Here is an 11,639-nt window from a genome sequence, read left to right as displayed (position 1 = left end):
ATCTAAAGATAGTTGCCAGTTGACCCGTCGGTGGAGTTGTAAGTAAATATGACTACTCGACAAGCTGCTTGGAATCAGTTTTGTTAAATAAGTTGTTTGTGAATACAAAATAGTGATCGGTTATTAATAAAGGATACTATTTATATAAAACTCGACTATATTCCTATAATCTTGAAAAATTCCATATTTTTTTATATTAGTATCTATATATTTATAAAGAAATTATTTTAATATTTACAAAATTAGAAAAAATCATGTTCCTAATACTAAACATGTGATTTGAATCTTTATAAATATAATCACTTATCTACTTATACAAAAACTTTAGAAAGATAATGGCAAAATAAAGTAGTTTGTGATCAAACTTGAACTTGCTAGAATATTAAATGAGTTATTCCTAAACAGAAAATCAAACTTAATAAAAAGTTTTAACTTAACTAATGTTTGAATAAAAATTATGTGTGACCGATTAATATTTTTTTTGGATTTGACTCATTTGTCGCCCTACAGTCATAAGACATCAGAAATTAGAAAGACTACGTTTGAATGTTGAGGTAATTTCAAATAATTTATAAATAGTAATAACAAAATAATAATGAACAGTAATTAATTGTTTTGAAGTAATAATAAAATTGTTTGAGACTAGTACTTCACTTATCATCAACAATAGCCTTAGCTACAATCGTGACAATCCAATGGGCAAACTGCCCTTAAGGTTTAAACATTAACTATTTTTTATGTGCAAACTATTTTTTATTCATGACCTAATTAAATTACATAAACTCGCACTCACATAATAGCAGACTAGCAATCCGTAAACTCAGCGAGTGGTACTATCTTCGATCTCTATGGGGCCATCCCTTGTGCCTTCTTCGATGGTTCGAATAGTGCTAGAGTCAAGAGTCAGGCGAGTCGATTCACTAATTGTAGTCATGGTTAACCCACTCTCACTTCTCATTTTTGACTCGTGCTCACTATCTACAGCATAGTGATACGATAACAAGTTCGGATAGGTTAGCCCATCGGCTGAATTGATTCTGTCTATAGCGGCATCTTCATTTTCTTGTAGCTCTAATGCAAATCGGAGCTTTTCCATGATATCATCCATGGTGGGTCGTTGGATCCCCTGCTCACGCACACAACCCTCCGCGACCTCCACGTAGACCTTGAAGCTCTTTGGAGCTATCTTCCCCTTCAGATATGGATCAATGATCTGACCAATGCTCCCTTTCTCTATGCATTTTGTCACCCAATTGGCCAAATTCCACTGCTCCTCCTCCAGTTTTTGATCCAATGCTTTTCGAGCACATAATACTTCCCAAAGCACAACCCCAAATGAGTACACGTCAGATTTTTCTGACAGTTTATGACGCCTTGCATATTCTGGATCCAAATACCCCCACGTACCTTTTACCATGGTACTAACTTCAGTGTTATCAACACTCATTTTAGACAAGCCAAAATCTGAAACCTTGGCCACCCAATCCTGGTCCAACAGGATGTTGGTCGTCTTCACATCACGGTGGATAATTGGATGCTTTGCGCCCGTATGTAGGTAGTGCAAACCACGAGCCGCTCCTATGCAAATCTTCAACCTCTCTTTCCAAGGTAAGTGATTGCTTTCGTTGTCATAGAGGTGGTGGCGGAGGGTCCCGTTGGCCATGTAGTCGTAGACGAGGATCATCTCACCCTCCTCTTCGCAATATCCGATGAGGGAGACAAGGTGTACATGGCGAAGTCTGGAGAGCATCTCGATCTCTGCCCTGAACTCACATACACCTTGTCGTGACTCCCGATTCAAGCGCTTGATTGCAACAGTCACGGTACCTTTGTCAATTAGACCCTTATATACATTGCCAAAGCCTCCGACTCCGACAATTAATTCTTCATGGAAGTTGCGGGTTGCTGTTTTTATTTCGCCCAGTGAGAAGTGGTGGCAAAATTCATCGGGGGCCGACGAGGCTTGTCTCCCTCTTGACTTGCTTTTGCTAGGGTCAGGCCAGCACCAGCAGTACTTTGATAGTGGAGGGCTGCGTGAACCATTGCTGTTGGTCTTCCTCCTTTTTGAGAGAACCATAAACCACATCAGAGTGAGAAGTATCAAGAAGCACCCACCACTTCCGGTCACAATGATAATTGTGTTCTTTAACTTGGACTCATGGCGCGTACCATTCAAAACTGGCAATAGAGAGCTCGCAAGGTCATCACTGGGAGAGACAAGGGTTCTTGTATTGCTCAATTTGAACACTTCCACACCATTTAAGATGATATCATTGATTGAACTGGTAGCTTCACTAGGGTGTAGAGCAATGGACAGGGTACTGTTGGCCTCAACATCCTTTTTTTGCATCATTACTACATAGTCCCGAAACACTGGCATATCCCTACCTCCGCTCCACTTAATTACATCAGCTGTTTGCTCAACTAGCTGATTATCTATATAGATAATGAATGGCCTTTCTCCGGCTTTCGTTATTTTAGGTTCTATTTCACAGAAATGGAGCCTCACCAGATAATTGAATCCACAGTCAACGACTAATCTCCAGGTCAAGTTACTGGTTTTGTTTGGACCCATTGACACCGCAGATCGATAGACGTCCTCAGGTGCAGTGTAATTTGGTACTAGTGTTGAGTAATTGAGTATCAAGGATGGCATACGAGTGATTGTGACTACTTCAGTACTCGACCAATAATAACTGTCATTGGACCATTCTCGAAACATGCCAGTGTCAGATATCGGTGATATGGAGGAGCCACCTACATTTAATCTATAAACTGTCTCGAGTGCCAAGTCGTGTGAAACGTTTACTCGTCCATTAGCATTTTGACCGATGTAAGGAATGCCAATTCTATATTCTTCTTGTCGTCTAAAGTAGTAGACGTCGTATGGCATGGAGACAAGCTCAATCCCATTAATGAAAGCATATGACACCCTTGAAAATGGGATGAACGTTAAATTCAATTTTTGTTCATTTTCAGGTACCATGACACAAAACTCTTTGCGAAAAGTTGGAAAGTATTATTTGCAGTAGCAGAATTAGGGTAGGCAAATAAGGTGTATGAACCTGCGTTGACGGTGAAAATTAAGCGCGTAATCCCACCCACATCCAAATAGTCACCTGAGTAGAAGTGCAACCGAACGAATTTTGGGCCTGGCGTGACTGGAAACACATACGTGAATTGGGATTGCGATATACGGGCAGTCCTGTAGGGGACAGAGACGTGGGGCGCTGATTTTGGTGCAGGATATGAATATCTATCATTTTGGAATATTTTGGAATCCTTGTCACCAATCCATTTTCGCCCATCCCGACCCGTTGAGTTGCTTGAATCGCCACAGTTTAGGGCAATATTCTCAACGGCAACGTAACGAGGTGTAGAAACAGTAGTACTGATTGAGATATGGCAAAGATTGAAGAATAAGAAGAAGAAGCAGTAGGTAGGTGGAAGCACAAAGAGGACTTTCGTCATGGGTGCAAGAGATCACCGACGGAGAGAGAGAGAGGTGTGGAAGCGGAGTACCTTTTTGTACTAGGTTTAACGCAATGAATGACAAACCGGCAGCGATTTGAGCTGTGTGGGTTATGCGGATTGTTGTGAGCGCAGGAACGATAAATGGGTAAAGAACTCAGAGGTCGGTTGTGGAATACGTTGATAAATAATTTCTTTTCAAGAAAAATCCTGAGATGAAAGAATGAATACAGTGTTACATTTGTTTGAGCACAAAGCGAAAGTGGTAATGATGTCAGTGCACGTCCATCTCTAAAGTAGGACAAAGTGAAAAGTGCATGGTAGACCGTCTAATAAAAAGAAAGTAGTAGACAAGGTGAAAAGTTGAAAACCCCAAGCTTTGTGGCAGACAATCTCTACGAACTCGTTTTTCCTATATTTATCATTTTCCTTTTAAAAAATAATATAATCTTCCAAGTTTTGCTATCTTTTTCTCTTGAAGAATCACTTTTAAATATCCTATAATTTTGATTTCACCTTGGTCAATTATTAGTTCGGGCCAGTCCAGTAAGGGGATCACAATTTCCCTAACATCCAATCTAGGGATGGCAACATGGACTGCGTGATTCATGCGGCTGTACAGGTTTACATATAATATTTTATTTTGGACAATTTTGTGATGACTATCAAATGTGTCCTGGATACCAGTTAAAATGAGTTTTTATTTTATTTTTTATTTTTCTTTAAGCATGTTAAAACATTTTTAACCATTAAAAAATAAAAAAATATTTAAATTCACTAATAGTCACTTCCTTAATTACTAAGAAAAAATAAAAAATAATAAAATAAAATATGAGTGAACACATTTGATAGATTGATATATTTAATAGTTATACTATCATTTTTTTAATATTTTTCCATACAACTAAAAAACTCCCTAAAATCTCTTTCATTATGTTTAAATTTGAATATTGTTCAACTTCTCAAAAATTAGGCTTCATTTAGAATTTGGATTGAATCTAATTTTAAACTGAGTCTAACATTTAAATACCAAATTATCAAATTTTACACGTGAGACCTATAATCTTTTTCAACTCAACACATCTTTATATGTGCGACCTATAACTTTTTTTAATTTTTCACATCTAAACTCATCTTAATATCTAAATATATTTAAACTCATCTTAGACGAGCCCTACAAAATTCACTCTACCATCTCAATTTATTATTATTTTTACAAAATTCAATTCATCTCAACATCTCAAGTAAACTTGTCTTTTTAAAAATAAATACTTGTTTGTAAAAATTCTTAAAAAAGAAGAAGAAAATAAGGCATTTCGATAGGCATGCCTGTTAATCAATTTCTGCTTATTGCTCTTTCTTTAAAGAGTTTTGCTATATACAAATACAGTCGCGTACTAATCTGTGTACCAACACTGATTTATTCATACTTAAAGTTTAAATTATCACTGTTTTCAATAAAATCTACTTTTTGACCAATCACATCACATTAATACATAGATTAGTACACAATTATACTTGTAACTATACTTTTCCTTCTTTAAATATATCGGACCTGTCGGTTTGTTGGTTGAAATTTTCAAACCACTGAATGGGCTTGGGCTTATCAGTAAGGCAGACTTGAATATCGGCCCCTAAAACTGGGCCTACTATTGCTTTGAAAATCCACAATACTTTCAACTTCCATCCCCATATTTTGGACCAATGGGAGTGTCTCCGTACATACCGGATGTGGTGTATAATAGGAATTTACACCTCCAATGAGGCTTGGCCATGTCAGTCCTCTAATTTTATTACTGTAAACCCAACTACATCAGATGAAATGAAATGAAGGGCAAATGAGTTCATTCCATTTCCACCATCGGTCTATCCTCAAGCTCTCTCTCTCAAACTATAAGTTTCACCAGAAATTTCCCTCTGCGTAATATTTTTCAGACTACTTTAGAGTTCTAGAAGCAAGGAGGCAAATAAACATAGCCACCCAAGCACCATGAGAGCCAAGTGGAAGAAGAATGCATAGAAGGTTGAAGAGGAAGCACCAAAAGATGAGGCATCGATCCAAGTAGTTCTGCTATCAATAAATTGTCATTTCTTGTCTAATGGTTGGTGATTAGAGATTTATAGTGTTCTCTATTTTTTTACTTATTGATTTTTCTGTCGATTTTCATTTATTACTTTTCTCATTTTTGGTATTTTGGGATGCATCTCCCTCTGCTATTTTGATGCATTTGCCTTTACTTTTGTTTTCCTTATGCTATTTTGTTTTTTTAGTGATTAGATGTTTGTATGTCTTTCTTTATATTTTTACTTTTTCATTTTTTGTAATTTAATCTCTTCGATTTTTATTGTAGGTATGGAGTCTGGATTGTTGCAAATTTGAGCCTTCCAAGATATATCCCATACTGGATTTGTAAATAAAACGCCTCATTTTTTTCTGTTGGTGATGTCTTTGGTATTTTTGTTGAGGAAATTATTGATCGATTCGATTTGTTCTTCGTAATTTGTCCAACAATTTTCTACAAATCCAAAGTTCAAGAAAAATGCATAGATCGGCATGATAGAGCTTGCTGAGAGTGAGGAGAGAGAGAGCTTGAGGAGAGACTCGTTTGCTGAGATTGATGAGAGAGAACTGAAATTATAATATAATTTTACAGTAAGTTATATATATAAAATTTCTGATGTATCTCTTTATGATCGGAGGGTGTAAATGTTACATTTTCACCGCATCCGATTTTAAGATTTTATCTTTACGAATACACATCTATTTTTTTTTTCGGGATTAGTTTGTAGCGTCTGATTTCCATTTCTCGTGGAACGGGAAACCAAAACTTGAGGTGGCAGAGCCAGCCGTAAGTTGACTCGGAAAAATGGGGATGGAAGAGCACGACGACTTGATGGCCGATGGATCGGACTCTGCCGAGAGAAGATCCCGAGGCCCGAGGCTGTTCATCAAAGAGATGGTCATGAGGAACTTTAAATCATACGCCGGCGAACAACGCGTGGGCCCTTTCCAGGAGGTGAGTGTCCGTCTTACCTCTTCTTCTTCTGTTCTGAGGAAGTCTGATTTGAGTAGCACATTTTACAAACTTAGGGTTCAGTTTGGATGCCGAGAAAACAGTTGGGAATTTGAGGAAAGTTCGATATTGGTGTAATGCATTTTTTGATTTAGCTCGTATAAGTGGAGAGGAGTTATAGTAAATTCAACTGAGAAAATAACCGCGCATAAATCTGTTTTTTAAAATATGTATGCGTGGTGGCCTAGAGAAAAATGCACACTCTCTCGCGCTCTCCTTAGTCTTTAGGATTTCTAGTTTGACTAATCAATTAGATTTTTGTTTACCGATAAAAAAGTTTGATTAATCTGTTCTCATATTTTATGTGACAGGACGTGAAGAATGAAGCAGAAGCATACATGCCGAAAGAGTTGTCACTTTTGAAATGGCAAGAGAAAGCCACTAAATTGGCCCATGAAGATACTGATACAAATATGGTTGAATTACAAGCAAATGTTTCCAGTTTAGAAGAAAATCTGAAGACTGAAAGGTATCTGCTTCTAGATCTAGGGATTTTACCATATTTAGTTGAAACAAAAAATTGGACCTGATGAAAACTTTGACATCTCAAATTAGGGAGAAGGTACGAGAAAGTAATAAAATGTTGAAGGAGCTTGAAACTGTGCACAACAAGTACATGAAGAGACTAAGAGGTCAGCAGAGTATTTTTATATATATTTTTTATTTTCATAAACTAATGCCTTGCCGAACCTATTCAAATTATTGTTATATGATTGCCTCAACGTGAGGAAAATATAGTTGTATATATTTTTAGGTAATGTGCTTGCCGGTCTTTGAAATGATATGTCTTCATTGAGTGTAATTGCACGAATTCAATTTGTTTTTACTTGAATAACTTCAAATGTAGCTTATGTTTTGAATTATTAGGAACTTGATAATCAACTCAGAAGTTGTAAGGAAGAGTTTAAGGAGTTTGAACGCCAGGATGTCAAATATCGGGAAGATTTGAAGCACATGAAGCAGAAGATCAAGAAACTTGAGGATATACTGGAAAAGGTGAGGAAAAAATTGTTTAGGTGAACTGAGCATACACATGTTTTTACCTTTTGACTTCCCATTTCAGGATTCATCAAAGGCTGTTGACTTAGAAAAGGAGTGTGAAGACTCGGCAAATCTGATCCCTAAATTTGAGGAAAATATTCCAAAACTGCAAAAGCTCTTGCTGGATGAGGAGAAAGTTTGAGTAGGAAATTAAAGAGAATTCTAAAGGTAATTTTCTCTTTTCAATCATGTAAGATCATTATTTTTTTCGCAATTTATTGGAATCTTCACACAGGTTTCTCAAGTCACAGTTTTTTTTTTTTTTCTCTCTCTCTCTAAATGCCATCCCTTATAGGACAAATAAAACTTTGTCTATTTGATTATTAACTATGAGTTCATCTGTCAAATTGTCTACATTCAAAAGCAAGACAAAATTACATAACATTGAGTTATGATATTTCGAGTTTGCATGGTGACATATAGGATTCATATGGCTTAAATTACTATGCAAGGTATACATGTTTTTAAAAACTCTTTATTGATTCTCTACTTGCACTTGGAAGTTAGATTTGCTTTACAATTTTATAGGGAATCTCAGTATCATTTTTTTGGTGGTAGTAGGACTTGGATTTTTGGATTTATCTTTTTCTTATTCCTCACTGTATGAAATAGTTTTTCCCTCGAAATCATCGACACATTTCAAGTTAGTGTTAGTTTGTATTGGCCTTTTTCTGCTAAAATTAGTTGATCATCTGTGCTAAATTTGTCCTGGGTGTACACTATTTTTAGGCCTTTGGTTTGGTTTAAAATGTATAGCTTCTTTAAGAAATGAAGAACCTCAAAGCAAAATATTCCTCCTCCCTTGATGTTTTCTTTTGTTTTTTTTTTGTTGTCCCGGGGCGGGGGGGGGGGGGGGGGTGGGTTTGGGTGTGTTTCTTAAGTAGCTTTTGAGCCCCAATTGCTCACTGTTCTGACTCTGCCAATACATTTCTTGTACAGAATAATTCCTCCCTTCTGTTCCCCATCCATTCTTCGGAAGATTTCAGTAGGAAGTGATCATACGTTGAAAGCTATCTATTCTAACAACACAATTTGACAATCAAAAAGAAAAAAGAAAAACCATTTTCTCAAACAGCATATACAGGAACTATTTCCATTTTTTTCCCATGAGATAGGAGCATAGAACCAGGTAAAGAACCAAGAAATTTTTTGTGTAATTTTTTTTTTTCCCCCTTTTATTTCAGTATACTAGGTATTTGGGGAATGGGGTGCTATTTGTTGAAGAGTCAATCCCCTTTTTTGTGTTATATGAAATGTTACTTACCTGTGATTTGTTGGTAAGCAGTTGAAACCGAGAGGTATTGTGCTGAGCTCGCAAAATGGTAGCATTGCTGGAAGCCCAACTGAAGGAGATGAATCCCAATCTTGATTCAATCTCAGAGTGTGACTTTTTCTGTTATTCTTTATATCCATTTTAAAGTTGAGTTTACCTCTTCAGCACTACACTGCTAACATCATATAACTGTTAGATTTTGGAGAAAGGTTTTGTTATATAATGACCGAGTTGAGGAACTAAACCAGGTCACTCAACAGCGTGATAACATAAAGAAGCAGTATGATGAATGGAGGAAGAAGAGGCATGCTCATTCTTCTTTTCTTTGATTTCTGATTTGTGGTCTTAAAAATCCACTTCAGTTTTTTGATTTTTTACTGAACATAATTCAGTATCCTACAGATTGGATGAGTTCATGGCAGGATTCAATGCAATATCTTTGAAGCTAAAGGAGATGTATCAGGTTTGTGAATGGATCCCTCTTGCACAAATGTTAACTGAATTGTAAGCTCTGCTGTCTTATTTTTGGAACACGGCTTGAATGTGCGTTAAACAGTTTGAAGTGGAAGTGTTATGGCTGGAGCCATTTGTATTCTGGTGCTGACTTTTCTGCCATTGGATATTTTCACTTTTGATAAAGATCTAACAAAGTAGAGTTTTTGTCGGTGGGATGGACTCTTTAGGAGTTGATAAGGATGGGTGAGATACTATCTCTACAGTTATCTCTTGGTTTAGGTTCAGCCTAATTTGTCCAAGCCATATCAACACAATTCCTATTTAAAAAATCTTACATCTTTGATGCAGCTCCTCCATTTGCAATCAGTAAGGCCCTTTCATTTTGATGCTACTTGTGTCATCCTTTTTTATTTTATTTTATTTTATTTTTTATCTTGTGCTGTATGCATCTGGTAATTAGTGATTGTATCATGGTTTTCATAAACTTGCAGATGATCACACTCGGAGGCGATGCAGAACTTGAGCTAGTGGACTCTTTGGATCCTTTCTCTGAAGGTGTTGTTTTCAGTGTCAGACCACCAAAGAAGAGCTGGAAGAATATTGCAAATTTATCAGGTGCTGAAAAGGTTATATTGCAATATCATTGACTTTTCCCCCTTTTTCGGTCTCTGATTTCCTAGGGCAAGAATTCCTGAAAGTAATATAATTTTGTTATTTTTACGTCTTTCAGACACTCAGCTCACTGGCCCTTGTTTTCGCACTTTATCACTACAAGCCAACTCCGCTTTATGTGATGGATGAAATTGATGCTGCTCTGGGTAATTTTCCTGTATCCTCTTTCATAATTTTTTTTTTAATTTATTTATTTTTTATCAACATCTTTGCTCTTACCCGTTTGTTCTCCATTCGCTCAAGTTCCTTCCATGTGCAGACTTCAAAAATGTTTCTATTGTTGGGCATTATGTGAAGGACAGGACAAAGGATGCTCAGTTTATAATCTAAGGTAGGTTCGATGACCTCTGGCTTTTATTGCTAGTTACTTACATAGTTTCTAACGGTGTACATTGTCCGTTAAAGGTATCTTTTATGCAATCTGCAGCCTGAGAAATAACATGTTTGAATTGGCCGATCGACTCGTAGGTATCTACAAGACTGATAATTGCACCAAGAGCATTACAATTAACCCAGGGAGTTTTGTAGTATGCGAAAAGCTGCCTGAAGATGAGTTTGGTTTTACTTTTACCGTCATTCCTTGATTAACGGTCCCCATGTCAGGATCCAAAATTATTTATTCAATTCTATTCTAACCAGCTTACAGATATCAACTGCATATTTAATTTTTGAACAAATCGATATATATTATGTATGGCAGCTTTTCCTTTTAGGCACAATTAGTGTATGAAGCTGACTTGAATCGACGCTAAATAACAAAGTCCTGAACATTGTCCAAACAAAAATAGGTTTGCTGCCAGTAGTGCGCCTATAATATCTTTGGTGGTGCCTTCTAAAGCTTGAAATGGAGAGACATGGTGTATTTGAACTATATGTAAGTTTGTTGCTGGAGTTCCATAATATCTCATGGCCGTTTTACTTTACAGTTCTTTATTTGATTCAATGCGCGCATCGATTCAATACCACAGATTTTTTTCTTCTGCAAAATAAATAAATAAAAACCTTCTATCCAAGCCCATATCTAATTGGACTTTGCTAGATGCAGTCGGCATGTAAACGGCTTTATGGAATAAATAAAAAAAAATTATAAAAATATATTTTTTTTCATAGTTGTATGGGATGAATAAAAAAAAGTTATAAAAATAATTTTTTTTCATATAAATTTTATATTAATTCATTTTTTTTAAAATAACTGTACGCTAACTGTATTTATCGACTGCAAAAATTATTTCTCTATCTAATTAATTGCACAATAGAATTGTGCTAGAACTCTGAAACTGTTTTTTCGCAATAGCCAAAACTTCACACCCAATTATCTAAAAACAAGAACTGTTTTAGATATAAAAAAATTATATAAAAAAAATTTGTAAATTGATTTAATTTTATAATAAAAATAATTTTATAACCTAACGTATTTAAGTCACATTTTACTTTCTATAATCTTAAATTATTTTCCTTCGCAAAACTAGCCGTCCATATTTCCTGCACTTGTTATCGATAGTTCACTGTCAAGTGTCAACGTTTGTCGAATACTATATCCTGACAAAATACCTAACTCTTTGGCATTTTCTAAAGTGACTGGAACAATGTATATACACTTTGTCCCCTTGTACTTGACTCAGATTCCCATCCATCGCTATCAACTTATCTCA

General features: G+C 36.0%; 1 protein-coding gene and 1 pseudogene across 21 annotated transcripts; one reads left to right on the top strand and one right to left on the bottom strand.

The window, feature by feature from the left end:
• Positions 1-649: 649 nt before the first annotated feature.
• Positions 650-3,655, bottom strand: LOC122302456 (annotated as a pseudogene).
• Positions 3,656-5,293: 1,638 nt separating this feature from the next.
• LOC122302457 (structural maintenance of chromosomes protein 4-like) lies at positions 5,294-10,908 on the top strand. 21 transcript variants are annotated; one of them, XM_043113721.1, is made up of 16 exons: positions 5,294-5,573; positions 5,823-6,124; positions 6,255-6,488; positions 6,857-7,014; positions 7,101-7,177; positions 7,413-7,541; positions 7,609-7,754; positions 8,526-8,715; positions 8,872-8,967; positions 9,056-9,163; positions 9,262-9,322; positions 9,664-9,681; positions 9,807-9,941; positions 10,046-10,133; positions 10,231-10,318; positions 10,415-10,908. In XM_043113721.1, exons 9-16 carry the CDS (start codon positions 8,906-8,908, stop codon positions 10,569-10,571), a joined length of 717 nt encoding a protein of 238 aa, XP_042969655.1. In that variant the 5' UTR covers positions 5,294-5,573; positions 5,823-6,124; positions 6,255-6,488; positions 6,857-7,014; positions 7,101-7,177; positions 7,413-7,541; positions 7,609-7,754; positions 8,526-8,715; positions 8,872-8,905; the 3' UTR covers positions 10,572-10,908. The 21 variants fall into 21 exon arrangements, with proteins under 21 accessions (XP_042969655.1, XP_042969667.1, XP_042969669.1 ...); XM_043113725.1 differs by lacking the exon at positions 8,526-8,715 and having other exon boundaries at positions 5,296-5,573; positions 5,823-5,881; positions 6,002-6,124; positions 6,306-6,488; XM_043113723.1 differs by lacking the exon at positions 8,526-8,715 and having other exon boundaries at positions 5,296-5,573; positions 5,823-5,881; positions 6,002-6,124.
• The last annotated feature ends 731 nt before the right edge of the window (positions 10,909-11,639 follow it).

Source organism: Carya illinoinensis, chromosome 3 (genome assembly GCF_018687715.1).
Source record: "Carya illinoinensis cultivar Pawnee chromosome 3, C.illinoinensisPawnee_v1, whole genome shotgun sequence".
Lineage (NCBI taxonomy): Eukaryota > Viridiplantae > Streptophyta > Magnoliopsida > Fagales > Juglandaceae > Carya > Carya illinoinensis.
The sequence above is the reverse complement of the archived record's forward strand: the minus strand, read 5'-3'. Positions and strand labels throughout refer to the sequence as shown.